The 22407-nt window shown below is 35.8% G+C and overlaps 1 protein-coding gene across 10 annotated transcripts in view; it reads left to right on the top strand.

Annotated features, from left to right (window-relative positions):
- The window catches only part of sulf2b (sulfatase 2b), a 169593-nt gene that overhangs the window by 110009 nt on the left and 37177 nt on the right, over positions 1-22407 (top strand). For 7 of the 10 annotated variants that reach the window (XM_039658365.2, XM_039658394.2, XM_089124663.1 and 4 more), the window contains one exon: positions 18870-19107. In XM_039658365.2, coding sequence (XP_039514299.2) covers positions 18933-19107 — 175 coding nt within the window. In that variant the 5' untranslated portion in view covers positions 18870-18932. The other 3 variants (XM_089124664.1, XM_039658386.2, XM_039658370.2) reach the window with 3 other exon arrangements.

The raw sequence follows: 22407 nt of genomic DNA, 5'->3' as shown, positions 1-22407 counted from the left end.
TTTCTTGGATTCTCCCTCTAGGGCAGCATTTGGTATTGATGATAAAACAGGTAGAGTGTTCAGAGTGAAGTAGAAGAGACGGCACTGTGGGAGAGAGAGAAAATGATGGATGAAGTGTGTGGGTCAAAATGGGATAATGGAGCAATGAAGGAAGCAAGGCTGGGTAAAAGTGCACTTTGACACACTGTTAAAGGAGACCTAGAACTAATGTACTGTGACACTCACAAAAATACAAATGAGAAAGACAAATGAGAATTTGTGAGATACAGCGCATTCACCCTGCTGAGAGTTTAGCCTCTTCTGAATGAGTCCATCACACACAGAGAGAGAGAGAGAGAGAGAGAGAGAGACCTGTGCAGTTGTACGAGCAGACGTGCGATGTTGCCATAGCAATGGATCTGGAAGTAGCGGAGGTCCATCTGAACTGTTACTGTGCGCATGATAATGAGTGTTTCACTTCAGGGTGTAAGCAAAGAGGTCAGGGTTTATGTTTTGTGTGTTTATTTCTTCTGTGTATCCCTGATCAGGCCCACACAGAATCAGAAGTAAAGATCTGCACATTGACCTCTTTGTGTATTCGTTTAGATACTTTGGTTTACTTCCAACAACATGGCTGTTTTCTCTTACTGCATTGAACACACCATGATGAAATCAGCTCTACACACAGCTTTTCTGCAAATTGTCCAAATATCAGTGCAAAACACATTGCATTATTCCATGCTGATTCTTTATTAATAGTGTACTTAGGCAACATGACATCTAAAGATCAATATGTTTAAAGGGATAATAAATTGCTCAACCTCATGTTGTTCCAAACCCTCATTTATCATTCACGTGTCATCATCTTCAAGTGAATACCAAATGAGCATGATTCAACAATATTTTTGAATACACAAGCAGTTTTTGTATAATTTTGGGGGTTTTACAGCTTCAGTCTCCATATTTTGTTCTTTTTGTTCCATGGAAGATATAAAAGTTTGAAACAACATGAAGGTTGCACAATGTTGACAGTGTCACATGATCAATGATTCAGTGATTCAGTGTCACACGATTGAACTATACCCTACTAAGTCTCTCACCAAGGCTACATTTATTTGATCAAAATTACAGTGAAAACATACTATTGTGAAATATTATCACAATTCAAAATAACTGTTTTCTATTTTAATGTATTTTAAAATGTAATTTATTCTTGTGATCAAACTAAAGAGTCACATGATCCTTCCGAATCATTCTAATATGATGATTTGATGCTCAAGAAACATTTATTATTATTATCAACAGTTTTGCTGTTTAATATTTTTGTGGAAATCGTGATACATGTTTTCCAAAATTCTCTAATTAATAGAGAGTTTGATAAACTGTTTTTTGAATAGAAATCTTTTACATTTTTATAAATTTCTTTACGGTCAAAAAAAAAATCTTAATGACTCCACACTTTACTGCACATTATGTTAATTAAACAAACTTAAGTAAGTCTATATTAAATGAGAAGCAAATGGTGAGTTATATAATGGAATAATATTTTACATAGAAAATGTAAGCTCAGGTACAGTAACTGCTTATTATTTTTGATCCTGTTATTCTGTATCCGCTAGCAGTGTGCGTAATGCAATGCCGTAACTGATCAGTGTGCACACAAACAGACGCATCACGCTGGCGGAAACGACTGGGATTATTTAATGGGATTCTAATATGAGACAAGGAGACAGTACAACATCCACCAGCCCCTCTCCTCTCTCTCTCTCTCTCTCTCTCTCTCTCTCTCTCTCTCTCTCTCTCTCTCTCTCTCCCTATCCGCCTTTCTCCATTTTTAATGATACATCTGCAGGAGAAAAGAGGATGGGAATGGTTATTGTCAGGGTAAATGGCTTGTCATGGAGCGATTTAAATCTGAAAGCATTTTTTTGTTGGTAAACTGAATGGAGTTCTGGAGGGAATGGAAGCAGCACTGTAGAGTTTGGCGTCTCAGTGGTCTGATATACCCAGAAGGCTTCAGTCTCCCTTTGCATGTCGAGACAAGCTGAGGCATATGTGGGAATATTCGTAAGGGTATCACAAAAAGAGTATGTACATCACTGTCATATCCGTTCAAACACAAAAATATAAGTGCCATCTCCTCCCGTGTGGGATTTAAGTTGAAGCACATGCACACACACTCATTCCTGCCTCATAATGTATTTTTTATTTTACATGCACACTGAATCCAGGGGTCAAATTAGTGCATCTATATGGTTCCCTCCTTTTCTCGTTCCCTGCAGAAGCCCACACACTGTAAAAAAATATTTTCAAGATTTGTAATCACATATTTTCTTTGGTCAAATCAACTTTATAATAATTTATTTAGTTGAGATAACTTATTATTTTGAGTTTCTGATTATTAAATTAATCTCCTTCATTGTATTAACTCACTTTTTCCAGTTCAATCAACTTAAGATTTTAAGGCAACCCAGGTTACTTACTTTTTTAAGTTAAACCAACAATATTTTTTTACAGTGTAGTAATCACAACATTTTTTCTTTTGTCAAATCAACTTAAATCATTTATTTAGTTCAGATAACATATAATTTTGAGTTTCTGGTGGTTTAATCATTCTCCTTCGTTGTATTAACTCACTTTTTCCAGTTCAATGAACTTAAAATTTTAAGGCAACCAGGTTACTTATTTTTTTTTTTTAAGTTAAACCATCAATTTTTTACAGTGGAAAGTCTGTATGAAGTTTTTTAACTACACTTTTAGACTTTTCAAGTTTTTTGTTTTTTTACGTCAAGATCAAGATTTACAGTACCATAACGTATTTCAGTTTTACAGTAAGTACAGTACATGGTCCTGTAATTGTGTAATACAGTACATTACTGTAAAAATCCAATCAGTGCACTAATTATTTTTATTTGTACTGTAAAATTATATTTTTATTTATTTGTATTTGTTTAGACTTTTCAAGTTTTTTTTTTTACATCAAGATCAAGATTTACAGTACCATAACGTACAGTTACTGTATTTCAGTTTTACAGTAAGTACGTGGTACTGTAATTGTGTAATACAGTACATTACTGTAAAAATCAAATCAGTATTCAGTACACTAATTAGTTTTATTTGTACTAAATATTAATTAGATTTCATCATTTTGAAATAGAATTAGTTTTTATTTGTATCATAAGTACTACAGACATTTAAATCGATTAGACAAAATTATTACACAATACCATATTTTAAAAATGTAAAACATTTCGTATACATCACAAAATAAACAGTCTGTCAATACTGGAAATGATGTGTTAATTTTTAAAAAATCCTGTAAAAAGTCTGTAACGACAGAGCCATCGCCGACGACTGATGACGTATCGGGTTCATGAAGGGTTGTTCCATTTCGTAGGGGAATATTTCAACCCCATTGGCCCTTGTAACTCAGAAACAAGGGGTAGGACCAAGGGGTGAATTGGGATTGGGGTACCTTTCTCCATTAATATTCTCCATCTAAAAAGAGAACATGAAAGTTACGTGGCCCCAACGAAAAGCCGAAGACAAATGTTAACTCAGGAGTTCGTGGAATCGGTTCGAAAATTGTCCCCCTGGCAGGGTTACCGCACGCTCAACTGCAAGAGCTTCTCCTACCTTACCCTGAGAGCAGAAGGAAACTGTAACACACCGGTGGAATCCATCAGCTTGTGTTTTAGCCTCGACTTTTCAGCGGCAAAAGGGGGTGAACTGTGATCCTCAACTGCACTGCTTAAAGATAAAGAGATTCTTTAGGGAAAAAGAGGCAATTGGGTTCAGAAGGAACTGCAGTGCTTTGAGCCTCGCAGGCAAACTAAAATTCACTGCTAGTAGTGAGCAGAATCTCAATAATACAGCAAGGCAACTCTCTGTAAACTTTGCAAATGAAAGGTAAATTGGGTTAAGTAATGACCCTCTTCACTGTAGAACAACTACTTTCCAAGTGTCTTAAATCAAAAGGCATATTGATTCATTGAATCAAGGGACTAACCAAGAGGTTGTTCATGCAGTTTGAGAGAAATTCGTTATGCATTCATTTTCAAAGAGCGGCAGAGACAGTTGCTGATGCAATAAATTTGGGCTGATTTCAAACTGATGCGCATGTACAGCAATGCAGTGTGGCAACAACCAATCAGAGTGCACACTATAAGAACTATAACTATAATGATAACTCTTTTAGCGTCCACACCAACGCACAATAATAGAAACGCCTGCCTCATTAATTGCTTGAGCTCTTTAAAGGAGTGGATTCTGATTGGCTGTCAGTGTTTTTAGCGCTCATTAGCTGAAAAACAAATTGTTTTGAAATTATCATTATAGTTGTTAAAGACTCTGCTATTCTTTTACTTTTAGTTAGATTTTTACATGTTTACCTTTATCAGTGTAGTTATCGTCCTTGGTGTGAACAGACATTAAAGGGATAGTTCACTTTGAAATTAATTTTTGGTATGTTTTAGCTTACCTCAAGGGCATCCAAGATGTAGGTGTCTTTGTTTCCACAGTAGTTTAAATTTGGATATTTTTAGGTCAAACCGTTCTTGTCTGTCAGTCATATAATGGAGGTCTATGGTCACCACCTCAAAGAGCATGCACAGAGAAGTCTAAATTAAACATGATTTAATGACTCGTAAATGTAAGTACACATTGATGGCCTAAGACACGAAACGAGCGGTTGGTGTGAGAAAACGAACCGTATTTATATCGTTTTTACCTCTTGTAATCACAACGTCCAAGTCACGTCCAAGTAGGGCGAGGGCACTTCAGTCTCCGCAAGTGCCGGAAAGCACCGGAAGTGATGTCTCGCGCGTGTACATCACTCATTGTTTACCCAGACATTTTGGAAGTGTTATCCTTCACTGTGAAGATCTAAACAAATTTAGACTGGAAATCATAATGGAAGACGATATATATTTAGATCACTCCCGGCGCTTTCCGGCACGCTTGCGCAGACAGAAGCGCCCTCGCCCTCAGATTACTTGGACGTGACTGTGATTACAAGAGGTAAAAACGATATAAATACTGTTCGTTTTCTCACACAAACCGCTCGTTTCGTGTCTTAGGCCATCAATGTGCACTTACATTTACGAGTCATTAAATCATGTTTAATCTGGACTTCTCTGTGCATGCTCTTTGAGGTGGTGACCATAGACCTCCATTATATGACTGACAGACTAGAACGGTTTGACCTAAAAATATCAAAATTGAAAATACTGCGGAAACAAAGACACCTACATCTTGGATGCCCTTGAGGTAAGCTAAAACATATCAAACATTAATTTCAAAGTGAACTATCCCTTTAAAGCTTCCCAAAGGTAGAACGAGACATTGTGTCATGGAGTTGATGCTATTATTTTGGACTGTTTGTATTTTGTGATTAATGTTACATTTCTGTAATGTGAGGTGAAAAGGATTGAGTTGTAGCTTAGTGAAGTATGCATGTTTGAGTGGTCGACAACACACCCTCGTGCCTGGCTCCTGACCCCAGGTTCCTCCAGAGGGATTGTCATTTTACTCAGTCGTTTTGGACTAGAAGGTGTCAGCTAAATGACTAATTAATTAACAAAGCAGCAGCAGAAAAACAACACTGAAATAAACAGAAGGGAAAAGGTCACACTTCGTTTAAGCCACTTTTATCTTTTTTGCACACTGCCCAGTGAGATCTGGGAATAATTAGCAACACTGAATAATGTATAAAAGAGCTTAATGTGTTAAACAGAAATCACACTAAATCCTTTACACGGTGTAGAGAGAACTCTTGGTATGGTGCATTTGATTTTCCAAGAAGCCGTGTGAATAAGGCAAGTCTTTTTATTATTTCGGTGTATTCATGCAAACACACACTCACACGCAAATGCACACATTTGGTTAATGTGCAAATTAATTAGCAGCCCTGGCACATACTCAATGAGAGCATGTCAAGCGCACCCCCACACACACACACACACGGGCTATGGAGCAGTGATAAGTTGCAAAAATACATTGGCGGGAGTTCTTTAGCATGCATTGTTGTTTTCCAATGTGCTTCAGCATTTGATTGCATGAGTGAATATATTCACATTGCATGAGCATGTTCTTCTATTTTATTTCTCTCTCTCTCTGTTCTCTTTGTAATACGTCATTCATTTTGCTTTCAGAGAAACATCTTGAGCAAGCGCTGTCAGAAGTTTACAAGTTATGCATGTGTGTTTATTTAATTTCTCTGAACGGCATCAGTAATTTAAAACACATTACAGACTACTAGTTCTTTACAGCCTCTCTAAAACTAAATTACTACTCTCTGTATGCCATCGTTTTAGCATGTCAATCAAATGCGTGCACACACACACACACACACACACACACACACAGACTTCTTCAGCCAAATCTGAAAATCCTCTGACTGTTTATTCTAATAGTTGTAAATCACTCAGATACACAAGAGGAAAACATACAGGGCATTAAACAAGCAAGATGTGTGTCATAATTACACAACAAACATGAATTTATTGTTACAAGCCAAATGTTTATGTTGAATGTTGAATTTTTCATACTGTATTACATACAGTATGACGTGGATTTGACTGTAAAAGTCCAAGTCCGTGTCAAGTCCACCCGAGAGCGCACAAGTCTAGTTTTAGTACCCTACTGGTTTGTTTACACCAAACGCGAATTTAATTACTTGCGCGAGTAGATGCGAATGATGCGAATTGGGCGACGCGTTTGCCGTGAATGTCTTCCGCGCAAGTTTAAAAATTTGAACTCGAGCGAATGTTCGTCTAACTAGATGCGATAGACCAACACTATCTCACGACCAATTACAACGAATTCGACGCATGATTAAAAAGTGGCTAATTCGTACTAATTCGTACGATTTGTCTAAACCCACGTGATGGTTAGGTTTAGGGGCGGGGTAAGGGGTAGGTCATTCGTACGAATTCATACGAATTGGCCAAGTCGTAAAATATGTACGATGTAGCAAAATCGTATTAATTCGTACGAGTGAGGTCATATGAATTGTTACGAATTAGCCACTTTTAATCATTCGTCGAATTCGTACGACTTGGTTGTGAGATCGGGTTGGATAGACGCGTATTTGACGCTCTATTTGAGTTCGGTGTGAACACACCATAACGGTGCGTTCACACCGGATGTGAATAGTGCGTCAGGCGTGAGTGATTTCAATGTTAAGTCAATGCAAAGACACGTTACGCACGTAAAAAATTCCTGCGGCGCGAATGAGGCGTAGAGCGCAGCGCGGTAGACGCGAATACGCCTCATTTGCGTGCCAAGTTCGCGCGAATTGAGCGTCTGCCGTGTTAAGCGCGAATGATTTAGTTAGTGCTATTTGTGCATTCATGCGTTTGACGTGAATTCGCATCTGCCGCCTACTGAGTTGAAAAATCTGAACTTTGGCGTCAATTCGCACCGCGTTAACCAATCAGGAGCCTAGCTGTTTGCGCACATGGTGAAGGATCTGGATGCTTCTATAAATTATTTTGTAATATGACTAAATGCCTGGTGTGGTTCTAATGCACAACAAAACAAATATTTCATCACTCAAAACTTTATTTCAGTATACGAGACATGTTCATTTTGTATTAAATGTTATTTATTCCATATCTAGATTATGAAATATTATTATAATGTAAAGACAACCAACAACACACATGTGCATAAATTCGTGTCTAGACATGAGAGAGAAAAGATCACAGGACAGGTTAATAACTTTTGGAGGCTGGCTCTATTTATCGTCAAAACAAAAATAAATGACAGATTAGGTGGATGAGGGCGAGAGTGATCCTCGCTCCGATGTGGGACAACAGGTCATCAAACTGAACGCGGGACAGAGCAAATGGTAAAACTCGTCAAACGGTTCGCCTCCGAAGGGTCTGGTGGACACAAATACGGCGACGATGAACCCCACGCCGCTGTTCTACTCTCCAGTGCGGTGAATATCTCAATGAATGCTCGAATAACATAAAAAAAGATGGCCGCCAACAGGTTTCGATTCAAAAAAACTTTTGTTTGTCGGGTCAATTTCGCTCTTGACGCGCTTGGATTCCAAGTGTTCAAGCGTATAACTAGACGTGTTAGCCGTGAATTTGATGCGCTATTCGCGTCTGGTGTGAACGCACAGTAACTCTATTTATTTTTTGGTGATTTTTGGCAAAAAATATATATATATAAAGTATACGAGGAAAGACTTGGGCCAGTAATCAACTGCCTAGCGACCATTCGTAACACCCTAGCAACCACACTGCAATCCACTCAACAACGTACTCCAGTCTTCAGTCTCACATGATTCTTCGGAAATCATTATAATATGCTGATTTCCTGCTCTATATACATTTCGTATTATTTTCAATGTTCGTAAAACAGGTTTGCTGTTTATTTCACCGGGAATCTTTGTTTTTTTCAGTGTTTTTTTTTTAACAATAGAGCATACATTTGAGAGAGAAATCATTTGTGACATAATATTTAAGACATTATACATGTTTTTACTGTCATTTTCAATCAATTTAATGCATCCTTGCTGAATAAATGAATTAATTTTCTTACCAATCCCAAACTTTTGAAAGTTTTTTTTGAAACACAGTCCCTTGATGCTGGGTTTTTTTTTTTTCATCAGTGTTTTCATACATCTTTTCAGTGGATTATAATTACCTTACACAAACTCCAGCAAAAACAGAAGACTGTTGTCTGCTTGTTTACACAAACCAGTTAGCCCTCACTGCTTCTCTCCATTAAACAGTTTTACACCCTATTTCAACGCTCTCTGCCTCATAATTCACATCATTTAGGGCATTTGCAAACACAATTCATTTTAAATGACAAACATTTCCCTTGACGACACTTTGGTCGGCATTACATTAAGTCTACGTGATGGCGATGCAATTCTGAAATGAGATTTTTAGTCACATTTTTTAAATGATGTTGGAGGAAAAGATACGTCGGCGTTCTAATGCAGAGCAGTGCAGAGAGAAAGCGAGAGATGAATTATAATTAGCAGGTGTAATTAGAGGATAGCAGACACTAATGAAGAAGGATTAATTGCTGTTATCATCAAGGACTCTGTATTAATGCCCTTATTTAATATAAGCTGTCCACATGTTCGTCAACGCAGTGCTCTGCAGACCTGAAGTGTGTTTGACTGATCGTGAGATATTGAGCTTGTGCTGTTGTACTGATATGAGCATCAGGTGATTGTTGAATTGCTGTCATTTGAGGTTCGTTTTGTTACATTTTCCATTATTTATTTCTGCTTTACTGTTCCAGTGTGTTTTATTGGATATCTGGGGCGGGGAACATTTTCATCCACCGGTTTTAGAGCTTTGTGTTTTACTTTTGTTTTTTTATGGTGTGTTTTTGCTGTGTGTGGGAATTATCTTGATTGTATTACTGTGTAAAAGTATTATATTCTTCTAAAATAGATAATAGATTCTGTTTTCTTGCATTCATTAGTTCCTCTGACTGTTTTCAGTTGTTTTTATGTGAAATGTTTTTTATATATACTTTTCTCTTAATTTCTCATTTATTGTCATCTTCATTTGTTTTCATTTGAAATACTCCTTAAAATTCTGCATATAGTTAAGTTGATTTTTTTATTTCATATTCTATATTAGTGTAGTATATACTATTTGATCTAAATAAATACATATATATATATATATATATATATATATAATATTTTTATTTTATTTTTAGTATTAAGTATGCATAAAATACTTACTTTAAGTATGCATAAAATTTCAACAAAGGTAACCTAAATGTAAAAATAAAGATACAAGCTTTAAAATTAAATACAAAAAAATACTTTAAAAAATGTTGGGTTGTTTTAACCCTATATGGACGAACCCAGCCATTGGGTTACATTTTTATATTACATTTTTAACGCAATGACTGGGTTTGTCCATATTTTACCCAAAATGGGGTTAAAACAACCCAGCATTTTTTTAGAGTGTAATATATATATATATATATATATATATATATATACATTTAAATCTCTAATATTGGCTAATAATCAATATTGTACCGATATACATAGTTTTCTTTTAACACTGATAAAGGCCTGTGTGCTAAAATGTGTTTGCTTAAATAAATCCCATGCTTTTGGTTTTACCTTCACTAGCGTCTCTATGTGCAGTGTCACAGTGAGTGAAAATGGATTGAATAGATCTTCTTAAGCGGCATGATAACCACACACACACACACACACACAGTATTTCTGGGTGACAATTTTTAATGTATGATAAGAAGAGCAAATGGACAATGTTAATTAAAAAGAAAGCCAATTTGACAGTTCTTTTTTTCTCTCTCTCTCTTTCTGTCTATCTGACAAAGCCACGGTCTGGTGATCTCCTCAAAGTGGGAACTGTAGCAAAATTTTCTGGAAATTCAAAGCAGAATAGTTGTATTAGCGAAATTCCAGTTGGCTTTAGGGTCATAGACAGATGTCTGAAGTGCTTCTTGCCTGTCGTCATTTCTCTATGTGTGTGTGTGTGTGTGTGTGTGTGTGTTTGTTCAAGTACGCATGTTGAATCAATACCTCTCTGCCCCAGACGGCCATAGTCCATCAGCGTCTTTACACACAAAACCTCTTCTGTTATCCGGGCTTTATCTTGTATGGTTGTCTTTTACTCACACCACTTTACAACACACATTTATCTCGTGTTCATGAAAGGCAGTATTTAACTAGTAGTAAATGTCATGCTAGTCAAAGACATTAAATGCTTTGGGGATTTTAACACATCCTGCGGTGTGGCATACATAAGTTTAAATACTTAATCTGAAACCTTTTTTTTTTTTACCTTTGTGCTTACATTAATAAAAAACTAAATACATTTTTTCAAACCACAAATCGATTTAACATGAACTATGGAAAGAAATCAAAAGTGCTTAAAAATTGTAGACTAAAAAGATAAATCTCTCTCACACACACACACACACGCACACACACACACACACACACACACACACACACACACATATACACACACCTGTAATTTTGACTTGAAAAGACCATTAACATATTATAAATACGCAAATAATAATAAATAAACAATTAAAATAATAAATCAATAAAAATATACAAACAAATAGAATTTATTTTTTATATACTTGTGAAGAATTGTAGAATTGTTTATATATATATTAGAATATGACATTTTACACTAAACAATGCTGGATTGTTTTAACCCAAATGTTGGGTTATAAATGAAATTTAAAATTTGAACCCAACTTCAACTTTCACTTTTAACTGTTCGTTTTTTTACTTATATTTTTAACCCAACATTTGGGTTTGTCCATTTTTGACCCAATTTTGGGTCAAACCTAGCCATTGGGTTACAGTTTTTTAAATTACATTTATAACCCAATGTTTGAGTTTGTCCATATTTGACCCAAATTTGGGTTGAAACAACCCAGCATTGTATAGAATAAAAATATTATGTACACATGTATACAAATAATATATAAATATAAATAATTCTAACATATTATCAACAAATCTGTGCATAAATGCAACTTGCTTCGAATGCATTTTCAACACAGCTGGCACAGTGAATTTCAACACCAATCGCATCCATTTGCATGCAGTTTGCACACACAAATCATTGGTATGTTAATATAAGCAACGTTTCTTTTTTTCTGCAAATGAAACTGCGGCTATTGCGGTGATTCATCTAAATTTAAATGTGGCGGGCTTTCATTAGAACTCATGTAAATAGAAATAGCGAGGGCTTTGGCTTGAGGTGCTTGCTAATATAATGTAATGTAAATGAATGTTCTTGTATGCAGAGCAGCGTGGTCGGCGGAGCATAAACGGGACGCAGATGGGACCCTCGTCCTCGGTTTTTGTTACGTCGCGATGCTCCGTTAACCCTTACAGAAGATGGGACGGTGTGAGAGGGACAATAAATTGAAAGCGGCAGAGCTCAAGGTTACAACACATCAATCCTGAGAGAGTGGATGCCGGAGATGAGACGAGTGGGAATGGAATTATAGCAGGAGAGAGAGGGAGAGAGAGAGAGAGAGAGAGGGTGCGATAAAGCTAGAAGGAAAGAGCTGGGTGGAGAGAAGAGAAGTGCAGAGAGAAGAGAGCGCACACAGAGAAAGAGAGAGCGACCTACAGACAGATGAGTAAGTGCTGTGTGTGGAGTGTTACCACTGTATCTTGTTATCGAGGATCACATTAAGATGGTCCCGTAGCCCTCGCGCTCCGTATCTGGATATTTCTACTTCCATGTGGGATGAGCAGCTGTGCTGAGCGAGACCGAGGATCTGACATCAACACCATGAGGTACTCACGGAACAGGGGGATCGAGACTCGAGAGAGGTGTTTGAGAGTAGAAAGAGAGAGGGATGACAGTCCTAACAAGCGGGAGATGCTGAGAGAAGAGGAAAAGGGATGTAGAAGGGCGGAAGAAGTGAGGGACGGGTGGAGGAGAGGTGTTTTCCTGAAAAGTGAAGTTGGGTTTGTGCCTCTGTTGAGGGACAGTAATGTTATGTATTCTACATTAACCCAGATTCTGCTCACTTCAGGCTAGTAAGTTGTCTACTGTATATTCTGCTCCTTTTCTATTTTCTTGTATTTTGTCTTCTTAAAGCCATAAAACTTTCAACTTAAATTTATCTTTTAAACCAAAATCGGTTTCAAATTTATAATTAAATGGAAATCTACAGTAGATGCAATTCCGATTTACATTTAAAGCGATGTCTCAATAGAGTTCTGATTTGTATTTAAATGAAAATACTCATATTTAAAACCAAATTCAGATTGAATTCACTGTTCAAATTCAATTCAAGTGCAAACACAGATATAACTCAGATCAAAATCGGGATGCAATTCGAATGCATATTTAAATCACAATTTGAATTCAATCTGAGTTCACAGTTCACAATTAAATCCAGATGTTAAATTTACATTAAATACAAATCGATATACAATTCAGATTTATATTTAGATTAGATAATGCTTTTAATTTTCTCAAAGAAATCGAAATCAGGATACAATTCGAATGCATATTTAAATCCAAATTCAGAGACAATTTGAGCTCACGGTTCACATTTAAATATGTTAAATTTACATTAAATACAAACCAGATACAATTCAGATTTATATTTAGATTAGATAATGCCTTTATTTGTCTCAAAGGAATCGAAATCAGGATATAATTTAAATGCATTTTTAAATCCAAATTCAGATACAATCTGATTTCACGGTTCACATTTAAATCCAGATGTTAAATTTACATTAAATACAAATCCAGATACAATTCAGATTTATATTTAGATTAGATAATGCCTTTATTTGTCTCAAATAAAGCAAATCAGGATATAATTCGAGTGCATATTTAAATCCAAATTCAGATCCAATCTGAGTTCCCATTTAAATCTAGACGTTAAATTTACATTAAAAACAAATCCAGATACAATTCAGATTTATATTTAGATTAAATAATGCCTTTATTTGTCTCAAATAAAGCAAATCAGGATACAATTCGAGTGCATATTTAAATCCAAATTCAGATACAATCTGATTTACAGTTCACATTTAAATCCAGATGTTAAATTTACATTAAATACAAACCCAATTCAGATTTACATTTAGATTAGATAATGCCTTTACTTGTCTCAAAGGAATCAAAATCAGCATACAATTCAAACGCATATTTAAATCCAAATTCAGATACAACGTGAGGTTACAGTTCACATTGAAATCCAGATGTTACATTTACATTAAATACAAATCCAGATACAATTCAGATTTATATTTAGTTTCGATCATGCCTTTATTTGTCTCAAAGAAATCGAAATCAGGATTTAAATCCAAATTCTGATATTTTTAGTGCACATTTAAATCCAGATTCAATCTATATTCCAGATCAAATTCAACTGCACATTTAACAGTAGATCCAATACGCACATGATATAAAAGTACATAACAGTTTTTGTATGTTCATTCCTTGAAACATATCCGTCAATACTACGTTCAATTTGAATCGGAATTTGATGTGCATGAGAATATAAAGTCAAACCATTTTCAAATTCAGAGCAAATTATAGAAACAGATAGTTCGGACTTCGAAATTCTGATTAAAAAGCACAATAATAAACGCACTCCTATAAATGCACATAAATGTGCCGCCACACACTATTAGTTGGCTGAATAATAGTTTGTTCGGATTATGTCAATAACTCTTTACTGAACATGGTTCTTTAGAGCATAAGCTGCTTTGTGTTGCCTGAGAACATGCCTCACTTTTAACACAATCTCATCGCTTATTTTGACATTTTCCGCCTGTTTTGTAAATGGCAAAGTAAATGCTTCAAAAGTCTCTGCTCAAGTCATAATAGCAATATTCGGTATATCCTGTTCTTTTGTGTCTATTCTTTGACTAAAACCCCTGTCTTTACTGTTCCTCTGAGATCTGGCAGTAAAAGAGACCATCTCAGTCTCTCTCTCTAGTGGCTGTGAGCTCTTATCCTTATATTGTGTTTTGGACAAAAGCAGCTGTAGTGTGAAATCTCTAGGAACGCAAATACAGTGCAGTGTAATGTAAGAAAGCCAAGGGAAGAGCGAGAAACATCCAAGGGAATGAGAGTGTTTGAATAGGAAATATTTCGCCACAGCATCAGATCTCTTAAATCTTATCTGAGACTCCAAATACGCTTGTAAGGGTCATATCAGCTGGACGTTCCTCGCGCTAATTTTATCTGTGCCGTAAAATAAGAGAAGCACGGAGCATGCGGATCGAAAATAGAACGTAATGACTGAACGCAAGCCACTTATTAGACATATCATGTGCTTTATAATTCCCCAGAATCCTTTAAATTATGCTGTCATTGTGAGTGTAATTGTGTTCTGTGGACCTTGACGACCCTGGAGTTTCCATAAATATAACAGTAATGTCACGGAAATCAATTCTCTCTTCTTCTATCGGCCGTTCTTCCAAGAGTTATGCAGAGAATAACATTGTTTCACATTAAGTCACGCATGATTGTTTTTGACAGGAAATATGTGTTTTAAGTGCTGTATTCGATCGCTAACTCGTGTTTGTGTGGCTTTGTGATTTGGGGTTTGTGATTTGTCTCCTCAGAGACTAGTGTCATGTTTTCTTCCCACCTCTCCTTTCCTTCCCTTCTTTTTAAAAGCTTTCCTTGAGGCACACAGCTGCCTTAGCATGAAAAGCAAAAAAAGTCAGATTACTGTAAACAAACGTAATTTGGACCGATTGATATGCATTTTTTCTGAAAATTATCCAATTTTGCGTTTTCCCTGATTAAACACAATCTAATTCAAATGATAAAATCAGCATGGCAATCTAAGTTAAAAGTTGAATTTGAAATAATGTGAATATCAGAGTATTAATAGCTAGTACTTCGCCCTTTTGCTTTAAAGGCGGCAGCACGAAATCCACAAGTGTACTGTAAGTGTGAAACCTGATGGTCATATTCACCTGAATGATTTGAGAAGTATCTTATGCTTCATGTGATTAATGTCACACGTTTAGCAACCAAGGAAAATAAGCTGAAATATGTATATTAATTCTTTGTTTTATTTGTGGATTTGGATTTGAATCTCAGATGTCTGCAGCTCAGTGTTTTTGCAGGGTGGCATATGCCTATGAATAATAAGTCATTTACCCTTACCGTCATCAAATTAAAGATGATAATTTGTTGTTCTCATTCAGCGTAAATGTGAGTCGGATAACTTTTGTAAGTAAAGTCTGCCATGCAGTTCTGTGCTTGAGGGTAATTAAGGGAATAAATTAAAGTCTGCCATCTGTGTCAAAGCAACAAAGCTGTTAGTTTAGTTCGAATTATGCAGTTAATAAGTGCAGGCTGACATCTGTATGTTGGGTTCAGGATAAGAGCTGCCACTCAATTATATTTTTGTGTCTTGTTCACAATCCACACCACAGTCCAGTTTAACTGTGAGGTTTTCACTGTTGGTTTAACTTAAAAAAAAATGAAGTAACCGGGCTACCTTAAAAATGTAAGTTCATTGAAATGGAAAAATTGAGTTAATACAATGAAGGTTGATTGATTTAATCATTAGAAACTTAAAATATTATGTTATCTGAACTACATAAATTATTTAAGTTGATATGACAAAAGAAATAATGATTCATTTTTAATGCATTATTTTGGAATCAAATTAAGTAAGGATGCACAATTCATATATCATAATGGTTTTCAGATTTTACGGGATTTTTTGGTGTTGGTAAGTTAGTGTTAGGTTTTTTTTTTCATTCTCATTTCCTCCTCACTGTAAAAAAAATATTGTTGGTTTAACTTAAAAAACTAAGTAACCTGGCTGCCTTCAAATTTTAAGTTCATTGAAATGGAAAAATTGAGTTAATACAATGAAGGAGATTGATTTAATAATCGGAAACTCAAAATATTATGTTATCTGAACTATATAAATTATTTAAGTTGATTTGACAAAAGAAAAAATGTTGTGATTACAAATCCTGAAAATATTTTTTCATCAATTGTCTTTGCTATCACCTAAAGCTCATTCAAAGTTAAGTATTAAAAACTATTTTAAAACAATAATTTAATCACGCTGTTAAATGACCCAGCCTTTGTGATGATTTCAGTGGATTTCAGATGGTGGCAACTTACAAAATTATTAAAAATCATGCTTATATTTTAATCATTGCGAGCACAAGTTGTAAATCCCGCCCAACCCGTCCGCTGTGTCTGCTTAACTGATATCTCAATATACATTTATATCCAATTATTTCTCAGAATATCCATTTTGTCATTCTGTACATAATGTTGTAATGCCCAAATTCACTTGTAGCCTTTAAAACAGTTTTAGTTTTTTTTTTTGGGACAAAATCGTTTAGAATTTTAATATGGAATGAATTATTAAAATCACTTAACCCGAGCTGCTGAGTCTTTAGCCATATTTATTCATCACTATTACTGTTCTCCTCATTTGTAAGTTGTTTTAAATAAAAGTGTCTGCTAAGTGATTAAATGTAAATGTATCATAGTGGCCAGAATTTGGTACATCACTGTCTATGGGTAACTGTAGTTGTTATATTTGTGCGGTGACTTCTCTTGTGTTCACCTGCACAGCAGTATCAGAGGAGTATTGGAATATTAAAGAGTCGCGCTGTGTGGGATAATTGTGTGAAAGTGAAGTTCTCAGCATGGATTTGCTCTTTGACTCCGAGTAGTGACACGTTCACGTCCTCCACCTCTCACTACACCTCTTCAGCTCAGCCTGACTCCTCTGGTTATTGCTCTCAGGGTTGTTCATGCTTTCCAAGTGTACCCCCCTCACACCGATTAGTCCCTGCTGTGTGCGTGGTGTGTGTATTTAGCTCATGGTGGGTAGCAGTGGGTGGGGTTTTATTTTCCAACACAGATTAGCAGCTGAGAAGGGGATTCCATCCTATTAAATTATTCATGCTCAAGAAATGATTACAGTGCATGAAACAGCATTGTGCATCAATAAAAGCTTTAGCCTAGATAGTATGTGTGTGTTCCTAATTCACTGGGTTCAAATTAGACATTGACCATAATATAAATTCAGTGAGAGAGACGGCTTATTCCAAATACTGTTCGCCATCTCTCATGGTGGAAAGACTGTGGATTGATATATTTAAAGGGATAGTTCACTTTGAAATACATTTTTGGTATGTTTTAGCTTACCTCAAGGGCATCCAAGATTTAGGTGTCTTTTTTTCCACAGTATTTTCAATTTTGATATTTTTAGGTCAAACCGTTCTTGTCTGTCAGTCATATAATGGAGGTCTATGGTCACCACCTCAAAGAGCATGCACAGAGAAGTCCAAATTAAACATGATTTAATGACTCGTAAATGTAAGTACACATTTATGGCCTAAGACACGAAACGAGAGATCACTTCCGGGGCTTTCCGGCACGCTTGCGCAGACAGAAGCGCCCTCGCCCTCAGATCACTTGGACGTGGCTGTGATTACACGAGGTAAAAACAATATAAATACTGTTCGTTTTCTCACACATGTCTTAGGCCATCAATGTGTACTTACATTTATGAGTCATTAAATCATGTTTAATTTGGACTTCTCTCTGCATGCCCTTTGAGGTGGTGACCATAGGCCTCCATTATATGACTGACAGACACCAACGGTTTGACCTAAAAATATAAAAATTTAAAATACTGTGGAAACAAAGACACCTACATCTTGGATGCCCTTGAGGTAAGCTAAAACATGCCAAAAATTAATTTCAAAGCGAACTATCCCTTTAAGTTAAAGGGATAGTTCACCCAAAAAGGAAAATTGTGTCATCGTATTCTCACTTTTATCCAAACCTGTACGAGCTTCTTCTTTCTGCTGAACACAAAAGAAGATATTTTGAATAATGTTGGCTACCAGATATTTTTGTCCTACTATGGAAGTCAATGGGTGCCATCAACCGTCTAGTTACCAATATCTTCTTTCGTGTTCAGCAGAAAGAAGGAACTCATACAGGTTTTGAACAATTTGCGGGTGAGTAAACGATGACAGAATTTTCTACTCTCCTTTAAGACACATTAAGTTGTCAAAGGTTTAAAAACATTGGTTATGCGGATGTTAAAGGAACACTCCATTTTGCAAACATTATGAGATTGTTATTTTTGAATGTTCTTTCGACATTCTGTAACAAGGAACATATTAGATCAAATATTAGACGAACATTTTCAAAAAGAACGGATGGATAATGTGTTCATGCTTATATTATGTTTATGGCTTTAATAATTTAAACTTAATCATAAATACAATCTTCAAACCGCGTGCGGTCACCAGCCCAAGGTTGAGAGCCTGAAATTGGTTTGGAAGTGACATTTTCTGCCTCATTTCAGCTTTAAAACTGTAAAATGAACTTGTCTGTTTCTGGTTTTCCCTACAGGTGTCACAAGGTGAACTCAGCGTAGTGTGAGCGTGCGCCCTGAGAGGGTGATCGGTTTTGTCCATGGCGACGCAGGGCCTGGCGTCCCGGCTCCTGGTGGTGTTGGCTGTGTTAGCCGTGGCTCATGCCTCCGTCTTCCTGTCCAATCAGAGACTGAAACCACGGTTCCAGCGAGACCGCCGCAATATCCGCCCTAACATCATCCTCATCCTCACCGATGACCAGGACATTGAATTGGGTGAGTGGAAAAACAATATTCAGATTCTTTTAGGATAATTTATGACAAACCTCCACAAGAACTTTCCTAAAAGTGGCTATCACCAGACCAAGCTCAGTCTTTTAAGATTGGACATTGGTCTGGGGAGTGTATTTTCTACTGCACAAGAGGCGTGATAAACGGGCGTAGTTCAAATGACTCTGCACGCAATTGGATAGTCCTTCAACCTATCAGACCAACGATCCAGGTGACGTACTTTGCAGTGAAAACTCCAGGCAGGAAATGTGTCAAACGTGTTGGTTTGGAGCATTGATCAGCGGTTTGCAGAATCAGCAATGGCATCGAGCGTTAATTGCAGGTTGTGCAAAAAAAAAAAACAACAACAACAAAAAACGTGAAACTGAGTGTATTTACACCCTCTTGAGCGATTTGTTTGAAGGGAGGTTAAAGGTTCACTTTTAAAAAAACTTTTGCTGGTAATTTACTCACCCCCATGTCATCCAAGATGTCCATGTCTTTCTTTCTTCAGTCGAAAAGAAATGAAGGTTTTTGAATTAAAATTCCGGGATTTTCTCCATATAATGGACTTCATTGGGAACCAAACAGTTCAAGGTCCAAATGAGAGTTTCAGTGCAGCTTTAAAGGGCTTTAAACGACACCAGACGATGAATAAGGGTCTTATCTAGGACCCTTTGAGTTATGACTCGAAAAAAGATTTTGATGAACGAGTTTGAACAGGAGAGTCACGAACTCTCATCACAGAACAGAGCAAGGCGAGCATTTGTGCTTATAAAACTTCAACTTTTTTATTTATTTTTAAAATGAGCGATCGTTTCGATAGATAAGACCCTTATTCATCGTCTGCTGTCATTTAAAGCCCTTTGAAGCTGCACTGAAACTCTCATCTGGACCTTGAACCATTTGGTTCCCAATGAAGTCCATTATATGGAGGAAATCGTGGAATGTTTTCATCAAAAACCTTAATTTCTTTTCGACTGAAGAAAGAAAGACATGGACATCTTGGATGACATGGGGGTGAGTAAATTATCAGCAAAAGTTTTTTTTAAAGTGAACTACTCCTCTATAAGGAAGCCAGTTTGTGATTGGTCCCCACAAAATTGTAACGGAAACAGGATAAAAAGATTGTACAGGTTCTATTTAACGCCCAAAAAAGCATGTCTTAAACCAGAGGCTAATTTGCGCTGCTCTTGGTAGATTGTGTTGGTCATTATGGAAATGATCCTGGAGTGTCTGTGCTCTTTAATTTGTGTGTCGTCAGAAGATCACACACAAAACTTTCCACTCCCATCGACGCTTTTGTGGGATTATCCTCTCACGCTAATTCGCCCTGTTTGATAAATCTGGCCCTTTATTTGGTAACCCCAATACAATAAATGACACCAATGCTTTAAAACGTTTATAAAATTTTTTTTAAACTATTCCTCAACCATACATTTACAGCTTTGTTATGCATCTTAAAGTGGAATTCAATTGGCATTTTTAAATGTGTATATCGGCTTTTTAATGGCTTTTAAACACAGCTCATTAAATCATATTTTAAAGCCAGAATAATTGAAATGTACACTTCTGTTAAAAATGTTGATTCTTGAAAGAAAGTAATACTTTTATTCAGCAAGGATGCATTGAATTGATCAAAAGTGACAGTAAACACATCATAATGTTACAAATGCTTACAAATAGCATTACTTTACTAAAGGATCATGTGACACAAGATTGGAGTAATGATGTTGAAAATTAAGCTTTGCATCACAGGATTAAATTACATTTTAAAATACCCTTATGAAAAAGAAGTATATTTCAAGTTCATTTTATGTAGTATACTTAAGTAATGTTCAAGTATATTTTTAAGTATACATTAAGTATACTAATGTCACTATGTACTAGTAGTAAACTTGTAAGTGTACTATTTTAATACCGCTTGGGACTAAATTGGCCTACTTTTAGTACATAAAAGTATATGTTTAAGTGTACTATAAGTGTAACAGTAAGTGCACAACTAGTTCATAATTATGTATCACATGTGTACTGCAAGTGAATTTATGGGTATACAAGTAGTTTTCTTTTTTACTGTAATACTTATACAAGTATACTTTGTATACTTCATTATACTTTTAAGAATTTCTGGATCAAAAGATTGAGTACAAGAACAGGACAAATATACTTGCTTTTCTCTCAGTATAAGTCAAGTACACTTAAGTGTAATTTGAAGTATATTTCTGAGAAGTACATATAGTATACTTCTGAGAAGTACAGGAAAAATAAACTGAAAGTATACTTTCTTATTTTTAGTTTAAAAGAAGTATACTAATGGCACACTTGAATAAACTTCTTTTTCGTAAGAAAACAGTTAGTTTAACATTGAAATAATATTTGGTTTTACTGTATTTTTAATGGTGAGACTTATTTCAAAAACATTAAAAACAACCTTTTTAACGATATTGTATTTCTACTCCTTTAGGTTTTTAATTCAATGCATGTTAACCAGTGTAATGTGACCTAACTGCTGGTGAAAGAAAACAAAATCAATGGCACACATTCATCTGAGTATGTGAGAGTTCATTTATTTTTATACTTTTTACAAGATTTTTTACAAGAAGCTGTCTCTCTGTGATCAAAAAGAGACATTTTTGGCTTCGTCAAAGCGGAAGACAGTGATTCAATTAGGAAGGAAAGTCCCATGCATTTTTACAACATCACTTAGTATGATTTATAAGCTGTTTTCCTCATGAGGACCAAAAAATGTCCTGACAAGAACAAGGATTTATAATATTGCCAGCTTTGTGGGGACATTTTTTCCCCTATAAGTTATAACTCAACCACACTGACACACACTTGTGTTATCTGTAAAAATGAGAGATGAGATGACAGACCATATGACAACACACTTTTCCTGCGTGAACTCTGATTTGTGTTGTCCATCCATACTGACATTTGCCTGTAAAGTTCACAGAGGATTTTTGCCGCTTGTGTGTTTGTACTATATATGTGCTGACCTTTCTGCATGAGTCTGTAGAGGTGTGGAGATCCTGTCTGAAAAGGTCAAACTGAACTAGACTTCCTGTCTCCGATTATCAATTGAGCCAATCAAGGTGTAGGCTGTGTAGGTTTACTTAGCTATACGTTGTTCCCAGACATTATTTATATTGTCTATTAATCCATTAATTAAAAAATATATATAATTGAAATTTTTTACTGTAAATTTTCAAAATCCAAATGATGACCAATCGCCTCAACTTAATGATATTTGATGAAAAATGTTGTAAAAACAGCAATAATATGTCATAAATTTTATTTAAACAA

The sequence above is a fragment of the Pimephales promelas genome, chromosome 20 (genome assembly GCF_988280905.1).
Source record: "Pimephales promelas chromosome 20, fPimPro1.hap1.1, whole genome shotgun sequence".
Classification (NCBI taxonomy): domain Eukaryota; kingdom Metazoa; phylum Chordata; class Actinopteri; order Cypriniformes; family Leuciscidae; genus Pimephales; species Pimephales promelas.
This window is presented reverse-complemented; position numbering and strand designations above follow the sequence as displayed.